The sequence below is a fragment of the Oncorhynchus mykiss genome, chromosome 9 (assembly GCF_057628025.1).
Source record: "Oncorhynchus mykiss isolate SJ-2025 chromosome 9, ASM5762802v1, whole genome shotgun sequence".
In the NCBI taxonomy this organism is placed as follows: domain Eukaryota; kingdom Metazoa; phylum Chordata; class Actinopteri; order Salmoniformes; family Salmonidae; genus Oncorhynchus; species Oncorhynchus mykiss.
Genome location: NC_143030.1, coordinates 60,287,232 through 60,311,781, shown reverse-complemented (window position 1 = coordinate 60,311,781; position 24,550 = coordinate 60,287,232). Strand labels below are relative to the sequence as shown.

The 24,550-nt window shown below is 42.5% G+C and overlaps 2 protein-coding genes across 14 annotated transcripts; one reads left to right on the top strand and one right to left on the bottom strand.

The window, feature by feature from the left end:
* Positions 1-8,460: 8,460 nt before the first annotated feature.
* LOC110532406 (transcription factor E2F1) lies at positions 8,461-15,218 on the bottom strand. The gene is made up of 8 exons (XM_036988353.2): positions 15,116-15,218; positions 13,765-14,117; positions 13,479-13,581; positions 13,140-13,359; positions 12,784-12,936; positions 12,555-12,669; positions 12,169-12,400; positions 8,461-10,049 (listed from the first exon to the last, which is right to left on the bottom strand). Exons 2-8 carry the CDS (start codon positions 14,008-14,010, stop codon positions 9,784-9,786), a joined length of 1,335 nt encoding a protein of 444 aa, XP_036844248.1. The 5' UTR covers positions 14,011-14,117; positions 15,116-15,218; the 3' UTR covers positions 8,461-9,783.
* A 113-nt stretch (positions 15,219-15,331) lies between these two features.
* LOC110532405 (zinc finger protein 341) lies at positions 15,332-24,232 on the top strand. Of its 13 annotated transcripts, none has more exons than XM_021616282.3 (15): positions 15,332-15,707; positions 16,169-16,279; positions 18,119-18,306; positions 18,548-18,697; positions 18,935-19,150; positions 19,288-19,471; positions 19,607-19,700; positions 19,785-20,002; positions 20,159-20,367; positions 20,587-20,795; positions 20,960-21,056; positions 21,137-21,269; positions 21,362-21,473; positions 21,627-21,697; positions 21,844-24,232. In XM_021616282.3, the coding sequence occupies exons 1-15, from the start codon at positions 15,557-15,559 to the stop codon at positions 22,203-22,205; spliced, it is 2,505 nt and encodes an 834-aa protein (XP_021471957.3). In that variant the 5' UTR covers positions 15,332-15,556; the 3' UTR covers positions 22,206-24,232. The 13 variants fall into 13 exon arrangements, with proteins under 13 accessions (XP_021471957.3, XP_090040911.1, XP_090040916.1 ...); XM_090184785.1 differs by having other exon boundaries at positions 15,347-15,707; positions 19,610-19,700; XM_090184790.1 differs by having other exon boundaries at positions 15,354-15,707; positions 18,193-18,306; positions 19,610-19,700.
* Positions 24,233-24,550: the final 318 nt, after the last annotated feature.

Genomic DNA, 24,550 nt, shown 5'->3' with positions numbered 1-24,550 from the left:
TACAAGGGTATGTTTGGCAGCATGAGTGAAGGATGCTTTGTGGGAATGGGAAGCCGATTCTAGATTCAATTTTAGATTTATACTTAGATTTACCAGATGATAAACTATTCAATACAGACACAGAATCTGAGCCTACTATAATTCTAACAGGTTGTACGTCCTCGACTCACTGAAGGGCAACTAATATCGCCAACAGTCCCACTGAGTATACTGACAGTTCATCTGTTAGTCTTCTACATATCTGCACATCAAATTCAGGAACATAAATGCTTGCTCCTGTGGGCCATCTGTGAAAAGCAGTAACCATGGAAGTGGGAGTAACCATGGAAGAAAACCCTCTATCACCACAGAAGGGCCAACCTCCAACTCCCTCAAATTTCTCTCATCAGCAATCTTTCCAACTGTCCAACCAAAACCACTGCCTTGTCTACTAGTATATTCCCAACAGGCTAGAACAGTAGCAGTGTGATGCTCAACCTCACAGTCTTTCAACCTAACCCAATAGGCTAATGACCATTTTGTATGCCGTATATCTAAAGGCATCTCACCTGTCTCCACTAGTAAAGCACATACAGATGTTGATTTAAATGCACCATTTAGTTTTCAAGCCCTCTAATCTCCCACCAATACCAAGTATTTCTGTCTTAAATCAGTAGGCCATCTTTCCACATACTGTTATAAGCCTTTTCAATGTCAAAAAAAGACATTAGCCATTACTTCTTCATGACCAGAGTTTTTTTTTCAACTTCACTGCTTTCTAACGCATCCAAAGTAGATCTACCTTTACGGAATCAATCCACTTTGACATTGACTGAATAAACCTCTATGTTCCAGGAAATATGACAATCTGTTGGCTATCATCTTTTCCACCAGTTTACACAAGTTAGAGGTCAGTGCTATTGGTCTCTAACTACCAGCACATGAAGGGTCCTTAACATGCTTTACAAAATATTATATTACTGCACGTTTACAATCAGAAGGTATAACCCCCTCACTTTAAATCTTACTAAATAATCCCAGGAGAACATGTATGACCTCATCATGTAAATGCTTAAACATTACATAGCTCAACTGATCATTAAGGCTGAACGCATCTCATGTATGGTAAACACATAATCCAAAGAGTCAACAGTATCCCTTATTTTATACACATTAACATGAGCATTTCAAATCTCACACCTGCGTTACTTATAGGCTTCATTCAAAGTAACCCCACTATGTACCCTCAACATAGACCATACATCCCCCAGCTCAGTACCACGCTACGTAAATTCACCTAATGTTTGTCGTTTTAGTTTCGCTAACAGCCAATGTAAATTGATGCAACAAGCAACGTGACACAGGAAGGGAGACTGGGGGAGTGGGCTGTCTAGGGATTGTCATTGCCAGAGAGGGGAATTGTGGGGTCCCCTGAAGTTTGGGGAGAAGAGGCCCCTCTGTACGGGGCTAACCTGTCCCAGTGCAATGCCTCCTTTCTCACCCTGGGAGAAAGCTGCACCCAGTAAACAACCTCCCCTACCCTCTCCAGGACACTGCAGGGTCCCACCCAGTGACTGTCCAACTTGGGGCATCTGCCTTTCTTTCTCAGGGGGCTGTAGACCCAGACCAGCTCCCCAGCCACAAAGTGCCTTCCCCGGGTGTGCACGTCATAGTTCCTCTTCTGCCTCACACCTGCATTCACCAGCTGCTCTCTGGCGAAGGTGTGGGCTATCTCCAGGCGGTCCAGGAGTCTCCGGGCATACTCTGGCCCCAGGGGAGCAGGAGGGCTATCCAGGGGCTGACCAAATGCTATTTCCGTAGGCGTGCGGGTCTCTCTCCCCAGCATGATGAGGGCAGGCGTGCAGGAGGTGGAGTCTTGGACAGCGGAGCGGCATGCCATGAGGACCATAGGCAGGTGCTTGTCTCAGTCACGCTGGTGTTTGGCCGGGATTGACGGCCAGCTGCTGTCCAAGCATTTTGTTGAAGCACTTCACAAGGCCATCACTTTGAGGATGGAGAGGAGCAGTGCGGGTCTTGTGCATACCCAGCCTCTCACACATGGTGGTGAACAGACGGGAATCAAAGTTTCTGCCTTGGCCGCTGTGGATGGGCTCCGCAGCTCCAAACCTGCTGAACATTCCCGCTGTCTGGGTGTCGACGATGGTCTCTGCCTCCTGGTCAGGCAGAGCATAGGCCTCGGGCCATTTTGTGAAATAGTCCATGGCTATGAGCACCCAGCGGTTTCCTCTGACTGTGGTGGGAAACGGCCCAACTACATCCACTCCCACCCTCTCCATGGGAGCCCCCACTGGGAACTGTTGGAGCTGAGCATGAGAGCAGCCTGGAGGGCCCTTTCTCGCTGTGCAGTTGTCACAGCGGTGGCAAAAGTCCCTCTTGTGCTGCCCCCTGTAAAAACCCTGACAGAGGCGGCGGAGTGTTTTTGTGACCCCAAAGTCTCCAGTCCCCATCCCCCCATGTGTACTCTGGAGCACAGCCTCCCGCAGTGCTTTTGGGACCACCACCTGCCACCTCTCCTCTCCCGTAGCTGACTCCTTCCATGCCCGCTGTAGCACGCCATCAGCAATCTGGAACTGGGCGCCGCAATGCTTGTTTACATCCTGACAGGCTGACTACACCGCGAGCGTCGTGTGCGCGAGCGTTGCAAAATACATTTTGAAATCTATGTTATTCAATTATTGCACCCACACTGCTCGCGGGCGCCAACGAGCGTCTGCGTTGCCAATAACCAAAATAGAAATCAGTTCTATTTCTGACGCAGATCGAGCTGCAAGTCCTGCCTCTCCCATCTCCTCATTGGTTTATAGAAGCAGGTACCCACGTGCCATCTCCTCATTGGTTATACCCACGTGGGTGACTGAAAGACTAATGAGGTCAGTGACGGTAATGCACTTAATTTATGAAAGTTAGCTAGCTAGCTAAATTGCCATAAATGTTTAATGCTTTTCGAACTGCCCCAAAATTAATATAATTGGTTCAGAGTTTGTTTTGATATTTTAACCTGCGTGTCTTGATCGCGTTTGGTGTAGGGGGACAAAATAAATGTATGCATGTTGGCGCACGCCTGCAGCCGTTTTGGGTTCCGTGTCACAGATTCTTTGTCCCGCAGCGTCGACATCATCCCTTCGGTCCACCCACCAGAATCCGCGTGAAGCACAGTCAACGAAGCACTCATGCCCGCTTCAGCCGCCATCATTCTAGAGGTCTCCCGCAAGCGGCCTCTGTCCTCCGATGCCCTGGCAATCTCCTCAGCCAGATGCTCCGACGTCCATGCAGACGCACCTCCTTGGCCATAATTGTACCCTAACTCCACCTTCACTTTCAGATTTTCTCAAAGCATTTTCAACCCTCTTTCTCATGTACGTGAGCTAGCCATGGTAGTTAGTTAGCTAGCTGGCTAACTTGTATCTACATATTTAATTCTGACACCTATGTAATGACCTGGCTAGATCATAAAGGAACAATTGTCCAGACAGATATATTTTTCAACTGTGCTGTGAAGTTTCACATAAGTCCTGAACCTTTCTATTTTCATAGTTTCAAAAGATTGTACATGAAAGATAACATGTTTCATGTTCATCATATAAATAGCCTGTTTAATTTAGTCTGGCTTGCCATTACAAATAAAATGTTTTTTTAATTATATGAGCTAAAAATATTACAAGTATTTAGGTGTAGACAGGGCCATAAGCAAAGAGATAAACAGAAAAACAGGTATTTTAATTCCATGGTAGCAAGATTTATCACAAATAGATACACTTTCTATTAAAATGTATTGTAGAGAGATTATTTATTTATTTTGGGATATGATTACCTAGAGATTAAGATTGCGCTGAAGAGGATGGCTGACGTTTTACATGCCTGTAACCAATTGTGCTATTTTGTTCGTGTTTTTTGCGTTGTTTGTAACTTCTTTTAACTTACTACTTATTTTGAACATAATGTTGCTGCTACCATCTCTTATGACCGAAAATAACTTCTGAACTGGGATTACTCACAATGAACTGGAAGAAGCTTTTTCCTTTAACGAGTCCAACAAGAAAGGTATACTGCTCTCCCGGGAACAGGCCCAGATACCCATCATTTGCGTGAAGAAAAGACAGAGGAAAAGAACACGCAGATCAGGCTGGCTTTTGAGAATCCGTAGGCGAGCGATTAAACTTCCACTGCCATTAATTCTACTTGCTAACATGCAATCATTGGAAAATAGAATTGATGACCTACGATTACGGTTATCCTAACAACGGGACATTAAGAACTGTAATATCTTATGTTTCACTGAGTCGTGGCTGAACGACGACATAGATAATATAGAGCTGGAGGGATTTTCAATGCACCGGCAGAACAGAGAAGCTACGTCTGGTAAGACGAGGGGTGGGATGTGTGTCTTTTTGTCAATAGCAGCTGATGCGTAATGTCAAATATTAAAGAAGTCTCGGGGCATTGCTCGCTTGATGTAGAGTACCTTATGATAAGCTGTAGACCACACTATCTACCAAGAGAGTTCTTATCTATATTATTCGTAGCCATCTATTTACCACCACAGACCGATGCTGGCACTAAGACCGCACTCAACTATAAGGGCATAAGCAAACAAGAAAATGCTCACTCAGAAGCGGCCGGGGACTTTAATGCAGGCAAACTTAAATCAGTTTACCAAATTTTTACCAACATGTCACATGGGCAACCAGAGGGAAAAAAACTCTAGACCACCTTTACTCCATACACAGAGATGCATACAAAGCTCTCCCCCGCCCTCCATTTGGCAAATCTGACCAACATTCTATCCTCCTGCTTACAAGCAGGAAATACCAGTGACTCGTTCAATACGGAAGTGGTCAGATGATGCGGATGCTACGCTACAGGACTGTTTTGCTAGCACAGGAATATGTTCCGGGATTCATCCAATTGCATTGAGGAGTATACCACCTCAGTCATCGGCTTCATCAATCAGTCCATCAACAACGTCATCCCCACAGTGACGGTACGTTCAAATCCCAACCAGAAGTCATGGATTACAGGCAACATCCGCATCGAGCTAAAGGCTAGAGCTGCCGCTTTCATGGAGCAGGACACTAATCCGGACGCCTATAAAAAAATCCCACTATGCCCTCAGACGAACCATCAAACAAGCAAAGCATCAATACAGGATTAAGATTGAATCCAACTACACCAGCTCTGCCTCTCGTCAGATGTGGCAGGGCTTGAAAACTATTACGGACTACAAGTCTAGGACGAAAAGGCTCCTTAACAGGTTCTACCCCCAAATCATAAGACGACTGAACAATTAATCAAATGGCCACCAGACTATTACACTGCCCCCCCCCCCCCTTTTGTTTTGTACTCTGCTGCTACTCACTGTTTATTATCTATGCATAGTCACTTCACCCCTACCTAATGTACAAATTACCTCTAACCTGCACACTGACTCGGAACCGGTACCCCCTGTATATAGCCTCGTTATTGTTATGTCATTGTGTTACTCTTTATTCTTTTTTACTTTAGTTTATTTGGTAAATATTTTCTTAACACTTCTTGAACTGCACTGTTGGTTAAAGGCTTCTAAGTAAGCATTTCACGGTAAGGGCTACACTTGTTGTATTCGGCACATGTGACAAATAAAGTTTGATTTGATTTGATTTTAGTATTTCCACTTCACCGTCAGACCATTTTATTGGAAAACTACACAGTAATGTAAAAGTTGTATTTTTTTTGTGATTGAATACACAATATAGTACACAGATCATAATTTGATTGTAATCCAGAGGTTAGAAAATGATCTAAATCATTATTGAGGCAGTGGAGGGATCCTAATTGTGGATTTGAAAGAGAACATGAATCATCAGCATACAATGACACCTTTGTTTTTAAGCCCTGGATTTCTAGCCCCTTGATATTATTGTTAGATCTGATTTTAATAGCTAATATTTCAAATAGATATGCCGATAGTATACAACCTTGTTTAACTCCTCTTAATACTTTCTTTCATTATTTACTCTTTTTCACCAATTGTACAAATTGTTATATTCCAGGCATTTAAATATACGTACATTCCAGTCATACTTTATCAAAAGCCTTTTCAAAGCTAACTATAATATTAACAAAAGATAGGCTACATAAGTTCTCATAACAAAATAACCTTGCTTTAAAGAGAATAGTGAGACAGACAATGGTGAGGTAGCCTGCAATGCAGTAGGGAAAGGAGACACAGAGAGTGAGGCTAGTAGTAAAGTGCTTCCCAAACTTGGGGTAGGGGACCCATGTGGGGTCCCCTGAGAGAATATTTAATCTTATCAAATACATGAATAACTTGTTTCTCTTCAAATGGGTAAACTAAGGGCCTTTTACACTGTTAGAACACACTTTGTGTTGGAACAGCACGTGGGACCTAAAATATAAAGAATTTAAATATAAAGACAATTCAATATTATTATCATGTATATAAGGCAGGCTGCAATGCAGGAGGAAGAGGAGACACACAGAGAGAGGTTACAGTTGTTCCCAAACTTGGTGCTGTATGTGATGAGCATTTTGTTGGCTTGGCACAAACATTACACCTTAGAAGTCAGGCCGCTCAACAATGGAGAATCCACCAATACATGACATATACACTGACGGCACAAACCATTCGGAACACTGGCTCTTTCCATGATATAGAGACCAGGTGAATCCTGGTGAATCCTGGTGAATCCAGGTGAATCCTGGTGAATCCTGGTGAATCCAGGTGAATCCTGGTGAATCCAGGTGAAAGCTATGATCCCTTTTTGACGTCACTTGTTAATACACTTCAAATCAGTGTAGATGAAGACGAGGAGACAGGTTAAAGACGCCTTGAGACACTGATTGTGTATGTGTGCCATTCAGAGGGTGAATGGGTAAGACAAAATATTTAAGTGTGGGATATGGTAGTAGGTGCCAGGCACACCGGTTTGAGTGTGTCAGGAACAGGAATGGTGCTGCGTTTTTCACACTCAACAGTTTCCCGTGTGTCAAGAATGGTCCACCACCCAAAGGACATCCAGGCAACTTGACACAACTGTGGGAAGCATTGGACTCAACGTTGGAGTCAACATGGGCCAGCATCGCTTTGGAACACTTTTGACACCTTGTAGAGTCCATGTCCGACAAATTTAGGCTGTTCTGAGGGCAAAAGGGAGTGCGACTCAAATTAGGAAGCTGTTCCTAATGTTTTGTACACTCAGTGAAGTAAAATAACACATTAAAACTCAGTGACATTTCAATTATGTATATCTTGAACCAGGGATTGAGATTAAATTCTGAAAGGCACTTGCCGATCAAGCAAATCAGGATTCTTTTTTTGCTTGCCTGATTTTAATCATAATTTACCCAAAAATGTAAATTAGTTATGTACACGCAGAAGTGCCATATATTGCCATATACAGTGAGGTCCAGAATTATTGGCACCCTTGATAAAGATGAGCAGAAAAGACTGTATAAAATAATACAAATACTGAGCTACAAGGCATTTTGTTTAACAAGTAATATTTTTCTCTCTCAAAGAGGGGTAAAAAATGATTGCCACCTATTTTCAATACCTTTCAATAACTCACCTTGAGAGAATAACTGCACTGAGCCTTTTTCTAAAAATGTATACATTTAGAGAACACATTTGGAAGGATCTTTACACCATTCCTCAATGCAGAATCTTTCCAGATCCTTGAAATCCTTTGTCTGCTCTTATGGACTGCCCTCTTCAATTCAAACCGCAGGTCTTCAATGGGGTTCAAGTCCAGAGACTAATATTACATTAGACATTTTGGATAAAATGTCCTGGTACAGGGTAAAGTTCATGATGTTTGTTGACCTTAAGGGCCCCATGAACAGTGGAAGCAAATGAAGCTTCCACTGGTCCTGGATCTTCCACCAAAACAATAACCCAAGTCGAAAAATATCTGCCGCTATTGTTGCAACTCCTATTACTAGCCTGTTTAACCTCTCTTTCGTATCATCTGAGATCCCTAAAGATTGGAAAGCTGCCGCAGTCATCCCCCTCTTCAAAGGGAGAGACACTCTAGACCCAAACTGTTACAGACCCATATCTATCCTGCCCCGCCTTTCTAACGACTTCAAATGCCAAGTTAACAAACCGTTTTGAATCCCACCGTACCTTCTCCGCTACACAATCTGGTTTCCGAGCTGCTCATGGGTGCACCTCAGCAACGCTCAAGGTCCGAAACGATACCATAACCGCCATCGATAAAAGACAGTATTGTGCAGCCGTCTTAATCGACCTGGCCAATCAGAAAGATCAGTATTGGAATTCTTTGTATTTTGTTTGTAAAAATAGACGCAGGTTCAACTTGCCCGACAGTCAAATTGTCTGTCTTTCACTTATTAAACAACGGGATGGAACTAGAAATATCTGTTTTACGCTAATGGAAATCTTTGCAGTTTGTTTTCACCTTATTTTTATCATCATCATCATCATCATCAACTACCCCATATAGCAATGTTTTTATTCTTCAAAAAAACAAATTTGATACAAAAGACATGCTTGATAAACCACTCGGACTGGTACAAGTAATTATTTTCACCACTGAATTTGTGGAAAAAAAAGCTCATTTTGTAATGTTGCTACAAAACAAAGTGCTGAACAACATGAAATTGACTGCAGAGTTAAATTCCCTTAAGCACTTTTAACACAGTGGCTGAAATCTCAAGTACAGTAAGTAGCCTGACAGCCCCAAATAGTAGTAATCCACAATTTACTGTTAGGAAATGCAAATGTAACACTTTCATTCAAAAACCTCAATTATAGACACAGAATAACACCTGAATTGCATCCATCCAACACTTTTATGTTGTTGTTGTAAGGCACTGCATACGACCTGCAGAAAAGGAGCTGTGATAAGGTTCATGATAATGACAAACTGTGATATAATGTATGACTGACAATCAACCAAATGTAAAGCCTGGTAAAACAATATTCAAACTGTAGATCAATATGGACAGGTTTTAAAAGAGATCATATTTTCTTATTGGTAATTATATTACCAAACAGATCTAATCAATGTTAAAGGAAATGTTTGAATGTTTGAATATGTTTTTGTGCATCTCAAGATTGAAAAGACAATAGCTTAGATAGACATGAAAACATGAAAGGACCCCAGGAATCGATAGAACATCGCTCAGAGATGCACAAAAACGATATAACATTCAAAATGGGTGAATCTTTCCTTTAAGGTACTGGTTCTCAATCCTGGTCCTGGGGACCAGGATGATTTGAATCAGGTGTGTAGTGCTAGGGCAAAAACAAAAATGTGCACCCCTTTGGGTTCCCAGGACCAGGAATGAGAACCACTGCTTTAAGGCATGGCATCCCAACCCCCATCCCAAACTTCATCTATAAAAGGTCTCTTAACCTACATAGGCTATATCCTGCCATTACCATTGGCCAACATACTGTAAGACTTCTTAAAATGCATCTGAAACCCAACTCTTAGCGGAAAAGTCTGACTCTTCCTTACACCTGAGACTATGGCAAAAATGCCTACCTAATATAACAAATTCAGTATTAGCTTCCAAGCTGATAAGTCCATATCCCACAAGTACACCTTCTCAAGCCACTTAGGGGAAGAAAAAAAAAAACATTCTTGGTACAAAAACATTATCTGTGTAGAAATAAATTAAATAGCCATCTAAAGCTAACCTCTTGCTAGACGACTTAAGTGCCATTACTGTCTGTGCTGAACAATTCTGTATTTTATCCACGTGGGAATACTTTTCTGAGGGGAAAAGGGTGTGTATTTCCATAGAGATACAACCTCATTCTTGTTCTGTGGGTGTTTCTCTCCACCCCAACTCTAGTGGGGTGAAGTCTCCAAAGTCAGAGTCAAACAGTTCAGTGATGCCCTCATGCTCCTCTAGGCCAAAGTGGTAGCTGTGGCTTTGTGGAGGGGACAGGTTGATGAACCCATCCAGTGGGTTACCAAGGCCCTCCCCACTGAGGAAGTCAGAGGATGACAAGGGTGAAAGGTCCAATTCTGGCAGCACTCCCAAGTTAGTGAACGGGTAACATTCCAGGACTGCTCCTGTAAAAAATAAAATAAAAATAAAAATGGAAATGCAGTTTTAGTGACCACAGCCAATAGCCATTGAGGAATGTTAAAGAGCGACTGAATGCACTGATTCTGTATGGGTTTCTCTGTTGCTCATTAAGAAAAACAAGATTTCAGTCTTTGGGGGTGTGGTTCAATGTGGCAGTTACTGATGTTTGTCCCCCATGAGACACAATAGGAACAAAGCCAGTATCACTTCCTCAAAATAGTCAGAATGAATCGACAGTGCATTTGGAATGTATTCAGACGCCTTGACTTTTTCCACATTTTGTTACAGCCCTATTCTAAAGTTGATTCAATAGTCGTCGTCGTCCCCTCAAATCTCCAGAAAATACCCCATAATGACAAAACAAAATGTATTCAAAATAAAACTGAAAAATCACATTTACATAAGTATTCAGACACTTTACTCAGTACTTTGTTGAAGCACCTTTGGCAGAGATTACAGCCTCGAGTCTTCTTGGGCAGGACGCTACACGCTTGGCCCACCTGTATTTGGGGAGTTTCTCCCATTCTTCTCTGCAAATCCTCTCAGGCTCTGTCAAGTTGAATGGGGAGCATCGCTGCACACTTATTTTCAGGTCTCTCCAAAGATGTTAGATCGGGTTCAAGTACAGGACATTCATCGACTTGCCCCGAAGCCACTCCTGCGTCATCTTGGCTGTGTGCTTAGGGTCGTGGTCCTATTGGAAGGTGAACCTTTGCCCCGGTCTAAGGTCCTGAGCACTTTGGAATAGGTTGTCATCAAGGATCTCTCTGTACTCTGCTCCGTTCATCTTTCCCTCGGTCCCAAATAGTCTCCCAGCAACTGCCGCTGAAAAACATCACCACGGCATGATGCTGCCACCATCACGCTTTACCGTAGTGATCGTGCCAGGTTATCTCCAGACGTGACGCTTGGCATTCAGGCCAAATAGTTTCATCTTGGTTTCATCAGACCAGAGAGTCTTGTTTCTCATGGTCAGAGTCCTTTAGGTGCCTTTTGGCAAACTCCAAGCGGGCCGTCATGTGCCTTTTACTGAGGAGTGGCTTCCTTCTGGCCACTCTACCAGAAAGGGCTGATTGGTGGAGTGCTACAGAGATGGTTGTGCTACACAAAGGTTGTCCCATCTGCACAGAAGAATTCTGGAGATCAGAGTGACCATTGGGTTCTTGGTCACCTCCCTGATCAAGGCCCTTTTCCCCCCCGATTGCTCAGTTTGGCTGGGCGGACAGCTCTAGGAAGAGTCATTTAATAATGATGGAGGCCACTGTTCTTGGAAAACTTCAATGCTGAAGACGTTTTTTTGGTACCCTTCCCCAGAATTGTGAGTCGACACAATCCTGTCTCTGAGCTCTACGAACAATTCCTTTGACCTCATGGCTTGGTTTTTGCTCTGACATGCACTGTCAACTGTGGGATCATAGACCGGTGTGCCTTTCCAAGTCATGTCCAATCAATTGAATTTACCACAGGTGAACTCCAATCAAGTTGTAGAAACATCTCATGGATGATCAAAGGAAACAGGATGCAACTGAGCTCAATTTCCAGTCTCATAGCAAATGCTTATGTAAATAAGGTATTTCAGTTTTGCATTTTTTATACATTTGCAAAAATGTCTAAAAACCTGTTTTTGCTTTGTCATTTTGGGGCATTGATGAGGGAAAAATAATATTCAATTTCAGGAATGGTAACGGGAAATAGGCTGTAAGGTCCTGGTAACGGGAATAAGGCTGTAAGGTCCTGGTAACGGGGAATAAGGCTGTAACGTAACAAAATGCACTGTAAGACAACTCAAGAGATCTGTAATTAACTGACATTATTGCATAGGTTTTGGTCGGGCAATTTAAATCTACCTAAGGTGTTTGGTGCAGTATTTCTCTTGTAAAAAAATGCGACGTGTGGTCTTATGTAAACAAAGTACAATACGCTACGCTGCTGGGTAGTCTGTCTCACCTTGTGTTTCGGACCAATATTGATTCCCATAAGCTGTTTTCTATCAGATAGGTTCAAGAATGTCAGGGATTTCTTTCAATAAATCCATTAAAGCACAACTCAAGGCAATAAACAACCTATCAGGGTGACAGTGTGACACTAGTGAGAGCAGCTTACCCGCTTCACGAAACAATGGCAGTGGAGAGGAGTTCTGTTGGGACGCAGCTGTTGACAATGTCATTTCCTGTGTGGAACTGCACTGTGGTTGTTCTGCAGGCTGGGGCATTATCTGGTATGTGGCCTTAGAAGGGCTGATGCCTGTCACTGGGCTGCAGACACCAGAAATATCCTCTGGGCACAGGAAGACATCAATGGGACCCTGGGTGCTCTTCAGGGAGACCTGATAGCCCTGCCAGAAGACAACAAAGGAATAATTTATTGAAACAGAGAGGATACAATTCAATAGTTGTGGTTGGTATGTAAACCACATTAGCTGGAATACAGTATTTGGTCCAGAAGAGAGTCTTGAGCAAGCGTCCATTGGTCTATTATCCTCCACATACCTCACTGGGCTCTGACACTTGCATCTGGGTCTCTGGAGGGGCTCTGATGACCATCACCAGCTGGTCAGGAGAGTCAAAAGTCTTCCGTAGATCCTGGCACATCAAATAACCCAGCGTGCAATTATGTTAAAGAAAAAACACTGACCTATAATGCATATTCAAATACATACAGTAGATAGAAAAGGCACAGAAACACAAACAGAAAGACAGACAAGACACAAGAGGATATTTCTTGTTCTGGGTATCCTCAGTGAGGAGTCTGAGCTGGAGGTTACACTTGGTAATAAGCTCATCCAGTTTCTCCTCAGCCTGTGTCAAATCAGAGACCTCTTTCTGTAGGTCCTGGTAACGGGAAACAGACGCTCCATCAATGTGGTTCCCCCTGTGACAAACAGAATGTTAGGATACTGTTTTTTTTGTGTTTTTTTTTAGCTAATACACATATCCTGTGGAATCACTGATGATGGTTTATTGTATGTATTAAATAATATCTGTAGAGGCACGCACAATAAGGATTATAAGCCAGGAAGGCCAGAACACACTTTTGATATTGTCATACTGTACAGTACGAGAATCCAGACTTACAGCCATTGTATGTTGTTCTTTGATTTCTTGGAGATGAGCTGGATACCCTCCAAGACATTGGTGATGTCATAGATGCGTCTCTTCTGCACTTCCAGGACCTGTGAGGCCCAGTTGAGGTCCACCACCCCGTCAGGAGACTGGGCTAGCAGGTCTAAGAAGCGCTTGGTGGTCAGGTTCAAAGATGTGTCATAGCGAGACTTCTCTGTCGAAGGCTTTGGAACTGAGAACAGGACACAATAATGAAAATACTTTTAATTATTGTCTTTGGCCAAAATTATAATAGTTTCAACTGAATTCAAATGAATAGTTCTATTTGAATTGTGAACCGGGGGTCTGTACCTCTGGGTGGTGCTGGTGTGGACGTTGGGGCCCTCCCAAGAGAAGGTGGGCGAGAGGTGCTGACATACTGGTGATCACTGTCCAAGTCCAGCTTCCTCTTCACCTGAAACAAGTTATTGGGGGGGGGGGGGAGGGGAGGGAGACAAAGGTAAAAAGTTAGTGTGGATGCTACAGATCATTCTTTCTCACACATGCACACTTTCTGTAGTCATTGTACAGGGATACATTTACATCATATTCCCACCCCAGCCAACACCCATATGAAAATGGTCAACTAGCTACCTACCGGAGGTCGTCCCAGAGTTGGCCGTCGCTGGTCCTGGACCACATCCGCAGGGCCTTGGGGGGTAGCGAACAGGAGGATCTCTCCAGTGTTGCTGGGTACAGCTGAGTTTAAGCCCACATTGCCGGGGGTAGAAATTATGACTATCTGGTGGTTCTCTGATAAGTCAATACTCCCAGCATTCAAAAGAGACTCAAAGTCTGCCAAAAGGTCCTCCGACGTCTGACCTGATACGAGTGCCTCTGACATGGCACACACAGCCGGGGTGCTCTAGTCCCCTAAATTGTCTTTTGTGGCAAAATTCAAGTCCAAAGGCTTGATATGCTACTTTCAGCACCTTCTGACACAAGTAATCTCTAATTTGGGAGAATAATAGTGCAAACGTATTAGAAGAGTTGGTTTACAAATACTGAGGTTAAGCATGTCTAATATTAACATTAGCTTACTGACAGTCAAGCTTCAACAACTAAAACTCACAAAATCAAAAATGCATGGTAATGCTTCCTCACAATTAGCCAGCTATACAATAACCTTAGAGACTGTTGTTGCGCTTTCTGACAGCTGCAGACTGTAGTTACAGTCCGTAGCTATACAAGATAAATCGTTATATTGAATAATTTATCTATAGTTTACAAAAGTGAAATAAACATGCATCAATGTTAGCTAGCGTGCTAACTCGCTGCTAGCTTTTCTATGCAATCTATTGTTTTCATCTTTACAATGAGTGCGGTGAGGCCTGGCCACATCTATCAACTACTTTCCCTTTGTTAATTGCTAATTCGCTACCTAACGTTGGTAGACATCCAAATAACGTTCGTTTGGTACAGTTTGTAAACACAACTCATAATTTGCTTACTGTGTTGCTAGCAAGCAGAGTTCCTTGAATACTGCAACGACCTAGAAAAACTTAGCTACTCTAGTTAGCTACCTAGCTGGTATTGTTAGCCAAGAAAAGTGGTTGTGTTCGCTTCAGGGTTAGGATGGGACAGAAGACACAAGCCAATTCAGTTTCAGACTAAATGTACCAGCAACATATTAGCTACAAACAAATCAGGAACCTAAATAGTTTGTATTCTTCCTAACGCAATATTGCACTAACCTGAACTTTTAGTTCAGCTACCTTGGACGAATAACTGGATTTATTACGCATCCTTTCAAATGACAATTAGGGCACCTTAGAATGCTAGCTAAGCTTGCTGCAGTAACGTTACCAGCCAACTCAGTTCTTCACCATCTCGTTTGGTCAGCATACCGAGGAACCAATCCGACAAAACCAAAATAATGACAAATAATTCCACTACAAAAAAATCTACATATCCTATAAACAAATTATATGGATCATCTTGTTGATCACCTTGACTGAAGTCCATCCATAAAAGTTATAATCTGAGCGCCAAACCGACTGTGTTATTGTTGTTATTGTTCCAGCTGATCAGAACAAGTGTTAAGGTTTACGCGCCAAATATTTTTGCCGCGAAACATGCACGTGCATGAAAATCACGATTTCAATTGGTTGGGCGAATGCGTCCCTCTAACGTCAGAATTTCCGAGACTTGTCATTGGCTCCCATGAAATGCCACTCTCTGTGATGCCACGCTTTTCATTGTTATGAATGGGAAAACATGTTTTTGGCTTATAGATAAACTGTGAGAAAGTGTACCTTTGAATATGTCATAAGTGATTTGATTAGCTTATTCTTTGGTAACTATTTTGTGAAGCAAATCGAGAGGGGTGATGAATGAGTTAACGTCTGACTTGGGATCAGCCTTTCCTACCCGAATCCAAAACCAAAAACATGACAAAAACTGTTGAAACTGGCCCTGGACCAGCTGTTGGGCAGAGAGAATCCGCCTACAGAACTTTATCGGCTACGCAGTCATATTCATCGAAAGCCTACACACAGAAGAACTACAAGATGGCGCAGGCTATATTTGAAGTCCTGGAAGGTATCGACACGTTGATCATATACCACGCTTTTAATTTAACAACATATGAATGTGTTGTAAGACAACTTTTTCTCGAAAAAGTGAGGTTATTTTGGGTTATCTGGGAGGTGTAATTATGGTAATGTATATGGTAAAGCACAATTTGTATTATAATAATCGATGCCAGAGAGCTAGCTAGTTAGCATTTCGTTGAGTAAATTTGGATAATTTTGCATTTGTTCTTTAAATTTGCTTATGGTGATGTATAGCTATTTCTTTTGTTTGGGGATTTTTTTGAGAAGAGGGAGTATGTCGCATTGAAACAACAGCCACTTGCGCTAGCTTCAACCCACTGAGAGGCTGCTTGTTGTCAAAATAGCAGTAGCGCACCAATCCTATTTTATTTTGTTCCTGTCGTACTATGGTATATCATCACCATGATCTGCACCGTTCTGACCTCCAGATCTATTATTATCTTCTAGGGATGGACAACCAGACAGTCCTGGCTGTCCAGTCTCTGTTGGATGGCCAGGGAGGTGTCCCTGACCCAAACAACCAGAACATCTCAGGCTCATCTACCATTCAGGCAATGGGTGTGTACTTCCCTTTTATCCACTTAATTGTTGTCTCACTGCAATTTCTATTGTGTTGATCGGAGAACTAGGTACTACAGTAACTCAAAACAAGGACCCATTCTGTATCTCCACTGATTGCAGTTTAAATATGGAAGGGTGGATACAGTGCCTTCAGAAATTATTCATACTCTTGATTCCACATTTTGTTGTGTTAAAGCTTGAATTCAAAGTATATGTTTTGTCTCACTCATCTACACACAAAACCCCATAATGACAGTGAAAATGAAATACAGAAATCTAATTTTACATAAGTATTCAGAGTCAATACATGTTAGAATCACATTTGGCAGTGTTTACAGCTGAGTCTTTCTGGGTAAGTCTTTAAGAGCTTTGCACACCTGGATTGTACAATATTTGCACATTATTCTTTAAAAAATTCTTCAAGCTCTGCCAAGTTGGTTGCTAGACATCTGTTTTCAATTCTTGCCATAGATTATTCAAGAAGATTTTAAGTCAAAACTGTAACTAGGCTCCTCTGGGACATTTAGTGTAATCTCCAGTTTATAATTAGCCTTGTATTTTAGGTTATTGTCTACCAATGTCTGTTGGAAAGTAAATTGAACCAGCTATTCCTCTAGGATTTTGCCTGTGCTTAGCTCTTCTGTTTCTTTTTAGCATAAAAAACTCCCTAGTTCTTGCCGGTAACAAGCATACCTATTACATGATGCAGCCACTACCATGAAAATATGGAGATTGGTACTCGTTGTGTTGGATTTGCCCCAAACATAATGCTTTGTATTCAGGACAAAGTTAATTTCTTGGCCAATTTTTTTCCAGTTTTACTTTAGTGCCCTATTGCAAACAGGATGTATGTTTCGGAATCTTTTTTTATTCTGTATGTAACAGTATAGCTTCCGTCCCTCTCCTCGCCCCTATCTGGGCTCGAACCAGCCACCCTCGAAGCATTCTTACCCATCGCTCCACAAAAGCCACGGCCCTTGCAGAGCAAGGGGAACAACTACTTCAAGGTCTCAGAGCGAGTGACGTCACCGATTGAAACGCTATTAGCGCGCACCACCGCTAACTAGCTAGCCATTTCGCATCGGTTACTTGTACACACTTCCATATTTTCACTCTGTCATTTAGGTTAGTATTGTGGAGTAACTACAATGTTGTTGATCCATCCTCAATTTTCTTCTATCACAGCCATTAAACTCTAACTGTTTTATAATCCCTGAGCGGGTTCCTTTTTCTCCAGCAACTGAGTTAGGAAGGACGCCTGTATCTTTGTAGTGACTGGGTGTATTGATACACCATCCAAAATGTAATTAATAACTTTACCATGCTCAAAGAGATATTAAATGTCGGGTTTATATATATATATTTATTCATTTATATATTTATTAATTCATTCATTCATACATACATACATACATACATACATACATACATACATACATACATATACACACATCCACCAATAGGTGTGAGGCTTTGGCAAACCACCCTGGTCTTTGTGGTTGAATCTGTGTTTGAAATTCACTGCTTGACTGGGGGACCTTACAGATAGTTAGTTATATGTGTGGGGTACAGAGATGAGGTAGTCATTCAAATCATGTTAAACAATATTATTGCACACATTGAGTCCGTGCAACTTGTTATGTGACTTGTTAATCATATTTTTACTCCGGGACATAATTCCACTTTGACATTATGGGGTATAGTGTGTAGGCTAGTGTCTTAACATCTACATTTAATCCATTTTAAATTCAGGCTGTAATGTATCAAAATATGGAGAAAGTCAAGGGGTGTGGATACTTTCTGAAGGTACTGTATATTCCCAATTGTCCTCTACAGATGATGAAGATGTCTTTCTTTGTGGGAAGTGCAAGAAACAGTTCAACTCATTGCCTGCCTTTATGACCCACAAGCGAGAGCAGTGCCAGTCCAATGCCCCTTCCCTGTCTACAGTATCACTGGCATCTAGTAACGCCTACACCCCTGTGCCCTCCATTACCTCTGTGCCACAGACCCCCAACAGACAGGTGGGTACAGCACTACTGGCTTATGACGTATGGTTTTGATTGATAACTAAGATGTTTTTTGTTGTCGATCACTTAGTCTTTTCCCACACCATGAGTCTGGCAAGATAAACTAGTTACCTATCTCCTGTACTTACTCCCCAGCCCATACAGTATCATAGCATGCACCAGAACAATAATTCACTTGCAATGTAAATGCAATAATGCAGCCTTCCTTTTTTCTTTGTTTTGCTATCCACATCAGGTATCCACATACACCACAGTGCCTCCATCTCCTCTTACTCACACACTGGTCCAAGGCAATGTTTTAGTGAGCGACGATGTTCTGATGTCTGCCATCTCCGCCTTCACATCCATTGACCAACCCATGGCAGCAATGCAGCCACCTATTCAGGTAAGTTGTTTTCATTCAATTAAGTATAGGGTTGCACAATTCCAGTAACTTTCCCAAGATTCCCTGGTTTTCCAGAAATCCCGTTTTGGAGGATTCTGGATTTCCTTGCTTATTGCCTAACTTGGATGGGAAGCTTTCCGGAATTGTTAATGGAACTTTGCATCCCGAATTAAGCTATTCTTCTCAATAAGTATATTCCTTTATTCACTGCATATCATGTTTATCTTTCCTTCTCAGAGCAACCTGAGTATGCACACAGGTGCAGCCTACCTTCAGCACCATCAGCAGTCCTCCCACTCTCTCCCACCCGGACAGTCTCAGCCTCTGTCTTCCCAGGTGCCACCCAGTATCAGCAACTCAGTGGTCCAGGTCTACAGCACAATGCCTCAAATGTCTGGGAGTGGTAATGCAGAGATTCACACCTTGGGCTTGCAGCTGTTCCAATCTGTACAGGTGAGCTTTAACTAATGCAATCTGTGATTTGCAGAGAATGAGGAGGATGACAGACTTGTACTCTGCAGTCTTTGGGCAACTTCCTAAAGAGTTTGGCTCAGTAGTTCACTAACACTATACATTTTTTCTGCCCACAGGTCCCGAGTCAGTGTGTGGAGAGCCAGTCATTCAACACTCCTCCAATATACAGCCCTGGGAAGCAAGGCACCAAGACCAAAACCTGCAGCATCACTGGAAACCTAACTGGGCTTGAGGAGTTTGACAAAGTGATCATTCCTAAACGACCCAAAAATGGAAAGAAAGGCCAGGATGGAGCAGTGGGTATGATTTTGAAAACAAATGTCAATATACAGTACATATTGGTCTGACCCTAACAATATATATTTTTACATTGTTTTCTCATCATTGGCTAAATAAAATAATGTTGTCCATTGTTAATATTCATTGGCTCTTCAGCAGAACAAATGAAAGGAAAGTCCCAGAAGCTGAAGTGCAATTTCTGTGACAAAGTCTTCTCCAAAAACTTTGATCTCCAGCAACATATCAGAAGGTGAGCTTAACAAACCAAATGTACCATTCAGCCCAAACAGAAAAGCAATATCCATATGCGTTGACATCTTTGATGTCTCTACAGTCATACAGGGGAGAAGCCTTTCCAGTGCATCGTATGTGGCCGGGCCTTTGCCCAGAAGTCTAATGTGAAGAAGCACATGCAGACACACAAAGTGTGGCCCTCGGGCGTGGCCAGTACAGTGTCCAGACTGCCCATCACAGTTAAGGTGGTCCCACTGTGTGCAGAGGAGGTCATGGAGCAACAGGAGGAACAGCAGCATGAGGAGGAGGAGCAGCCAGGTAATCATCTCACTGTGGAATATTTTTCTCTATAGGCCATTCAGACCTTTTGTGGATGACATAGTGGTAATGATATCCAAAATCAATGAAGTATGTCATAATGAATGTATTATTAAGGGCCTAAGTATGTATTATAAATGTAGATTGTGTGTTCAGAAGCCCCAGGTAAGCCTGAGGAGAGAGACTGTGACTCCCAGACTGATGTAGACAGCCTGGTTGATGGTGAAGGCAAGCACAATGGCCAGCAGGCTCAGACCAAGCAGATAATCCTGATCGACAGCTCTTACCAGTGCCAGTTCTGTGCTGGCAAGTTCAGCACCTACTTCCAGCTCAAATCTCACATGACCCAGCACAAAGGAGAGCAGGTGAGTCCACATGGCCAGAGGGAAGGATCTACCCAGAACAATAATGAAGAACGAGCATTATTAAGCACAGGGGGCAATCGGTGTTCATATTATTTGGAAAACCTTTTTGTTCTCCTTTGAACAGGTATTCAAATATAAATGTTATTCTGTCAGATGTCTTCCTTAAGAGCTCTGTCCTCACCACTCATCCTTCTAATGTTCCTTCCCGCTGTGTTTCAGGTATATAAGTGTGTGGTGAAGACCTGTTCCCAGACGTTCCAGAAGCTAGATCTGTTCCTGGAGCACACCCGGATGCACCAGGAGCAGCTCACCTACCGCTGCCACCTGTGTAGCAAGGTGTTCCCCTCGCTGTTTGAGCTGGGGGTGCACCAGTACTCCCACTGCTTCTGTCCCCAGCAGAACCCACGCAAGGAGACAACTTTCTATAGGTTAGCGTCACAAACTCCAGTCTCCTAATTAGGTCATACTAATGCTTACAAAGTTCAGTCAGTTGCTTTCTTTTCAGTGTGATCACAGCTTCTCTCTGTGTTTTATATGGCCTTTAGTTTGACCCCACGGTTACGGGTTTCACCAGTGTTTCTGTCACACTCAGGTGCATGAAATGCCAAAGCCGGTACTCTACGCAAGAGGCCTTGGAGCAGCATTTGTTAACCGCCTCACATAACTTCCCCTGCCCACATTGCCAAAAGGTATGCTCTAGAAAAAATGAATGTCACTCGCTGCTATGTTAGAATTAAGTCACTCTAAATAATGCATTTATTTTTAACAGGTTTTTCCTTGTGAGAGGTATTTCCGGCGGCACCTGCCCACACATGGTATCGGAGGAAGGTTCAAATGTCAGATATGTACAAAGTTCTTCAAAACAGAGCACTACCTCAAACTGCACACTCGCATCCACTCAGGTGAGGCATGCAGACACATTACCCTATGGTGCAAATAACTTTCACTCGATTCTCTCTGCTGTGCTTATGGCAACACTGTCATTTCATTGCAGGAGAAAAGCCATACCAATGTTCTGTTTGTGAGGCCATGTTCAACAGGAAGGACAAGGTGAAGAGGCACATGCTCATTCATGAGCCCTTTAAGAAATACAAATGTCCATTTAGGTAAGTGAGGTGTATATTTATCTAACAGATCATATGTGAGCCTATTTGGAAACCTGAGCCACAAAAGATTCCAATAAAAACCTGGGGATATGTCAATGTAACAGAAAGTTGGGTTTTTATTGGTGTATTCAAAGCATTGTTTTGTGCTTTCAGGACACATGTTGGCTGCATTAAAGAGTTTAACAGACCAGACAAGCTGAAGGCACACATACTGTCTCATTCTGGTGAGTATTTCCTGTCTATTGTAGTAAATTATTAATATACCAGTCACAACTGTAAACATAATTTACCTTGTTGCAGCTCTTGAAGGCCATTTAAAGTGATGATTCAAAACCATTTAGAGCCATACTTTTGTTTCTGTTGTCTCAAGGTATCAAGCCCTATAAATGTGGGTACTGCCAGAAAGCTTTCAGCAGAAGAGCCCACATGCTTGAGCACCAACGCTCCCACACAAACAACTATCGTTTCCGATGTGCCACCTGCAAAAAGGGCTTCACCCGACAGAAGTATTACAGTGACCACAAGTGCCCCATGGCAGGGGCTGTGGTGGAGAAGGACAGGGCGGAGAAAAGAGTGACGAGGCAGGGACACGGAACAGAGGGGTCAAAGGGGAACGAGGAGTCAGATATGGAACAGAGCAGGGGAGAGGTGGATGAAAAGGAGGGCGACGAGGAGGATGATGATGAAGAGGAGAGGATCGAGGACCCTCAGGCAGTCAGTTGTCCCAGTTGAGGATCTGAGGCAGAGCTAGAGGAACACTTTGGAGACTGCTGAGTGAGACTGGCTGGTTACAGCAGAGCACCCATGTTCATAGAGACAGTGGATTGAGGCCTGAGTTAGCCTAGGTCTGTTTAGCTAACATTCCACACCATGTCTCCTTGTCAAATGCCAAAGTTTTGCATGACAGGAGTAGAATGATAGCTAAACAGACTGGTGCCAAGACTAGGCCTGAGTTATTCAAGCAGAATCTTGAAAAGATTGTCCTGAGACTACCTTTGCATATGGAAGGGATTTGAATCTCACTATATCCCTCCAATTAAATTAAAGGGGGTTTATTTGTTTTATATTAAAACATTGAAGCTTGGCACTTTCTTTCATTGATGATTGTTATTCAGAACAGTGAGTTAGTGTCTTCAGAAAGTATACACACCCCTTGACCTTTTCCATATTGTGTTACAGCTTGAGTTTAAAATGGTAAAAAAAAAAAAATTGACTGACCTACACACAATACCCCATGTTGTCAAAGTGGATTTTTTTTTAAATGAAAAGCTAAAATGTCTTTAGTTAATAAGTATTCAACCCCTTTGTATGGCAAGCCTAAATAAGTTCAGGAGTAAAAATGTGCTTAAGTCAAGTTCCATGGACTAACTCTGTGCAATAAGTGTTTAACATGAGGTTGTCATACAAAAAAAATCTCTTTACCCCACACATAGATAATTGTAAGGTCGAGCAGTGAATTTCAATCACAGAATTGCAAAATTATTCAGCCCCTTTACTTTCAGTGCAGCAAACTCTCTCCAGAAGTTCAGTGAGGATCTCTGAATGATCCAATGTTGACCTAAATGACTAATGATGATAAATACAATCCACCTGTGTGTAATCAAGTCTCCGTATAAATGCACCTGCACTGTGATAGTCTCAGAGGTCCGTTAAAAGCGCATGAAGAACAAGGAACACACCAGGCAGGTCCGAGATACTGTTGTGAAGAAGTTTAAAGCCGGATTTGGACACAAAAAGATTTCCCAAGCTTTAAACATCCCAAGGAGCACTGTGCAAGCGATAATATTGAAATGGAAGGAGTATCAGACCACTGCAAATCTACCAAGACCTGGCCGTCCCTCAACTTTCAGCTCATACAAGGAGAAGACTGATCAGAGATGCAGCCAAGAGGCCCATGATCACTCTGGATAAACTGCAGAGATCTACAGCTGAGGTGGGAGACTCTGTCCATAGGACAACAATCAGTCGTATATTGCACAAATCTGGCCTTTATGGAAGAGTGGCAAGAAGAAAGACATTTCTTAAAGATATCCATAAAAAGTGTCATTTAAAGTTTGCCACAAGCCACCTGGGAGACACACCAAACATGTGGAAGAAGGTGCTCTGGTCAGATGAAACCAAAATTGAACTTTTTGGCAACAATGCAAAACGTTATGTTTGGCGTAAAAGCAACACAGCTGAACACACCATCCCCACTGTCAAACATGGTGGTGGCAGCATCATGGTTTGGGCCTGCTTTTCTTCAGCAGGGACAGGGAAGATGGTTAAAATTGATGGGAAGATGGATGGAGCCAAATACAGGACCATTCTGGAAGAAAACCTGATGGAGTCTGCAAAAGACCTGAGACTGGGACGGAGATTTGTCTTCCAACAAGACAATGATCCAAAACATAAAGCAAAATCTACAATGGAATGGTTCAAAAATAAACATATCCAGGTGTTAGAATGGCCAAGTCAAAGTCCAGACCTGAATCCAATCGAGAATCTGTGGAAAGAACTGAAAACTGCTGTTCACAAATGCTCTCCATCCAACCTCACTGAGCTCGAGCTGTTTTGCAAGGAGGAATGGGAAAAAATTTCAGTCTCTCAATGTGCAAAACTGATAGACATACCCCAAGCAACTTACAGCTGTAATCGCAGCAAAAGGTGGCGCTACAAAGTATTAACTTAAGGGGGCTGAATAATTTTGCACGCCCACTTTTTCAGTTTTTGATTTGTTAAAAAAGTTTGAAATATCCAATAAATGTCATTCCACTTCATGATTGTGTCCCACTTGTTGTTGATTCTTCACAAAAAATACAGTTTTATATCTTCATGTTTGAAGCCTGAAATGTGGCAAAAGGTCGCAAAGTTCAAGGGGGCCGAATACTTTCGCAAGGCACTGTAATTGACAGTGAAAAGGAAGCCTGTACAGAATACAAATATTACAAAACATGAATGCTTCCTGCAACAAGGCACTAAAGTAATACTGCATAAAAATTGTCAATAATTCATTGAATATAAAGTGGTATGTTTGAGGTAAATCAAATAACACATTACTGAGTATCACTCAGCTGCACGTTATGTGTATGTGTTTG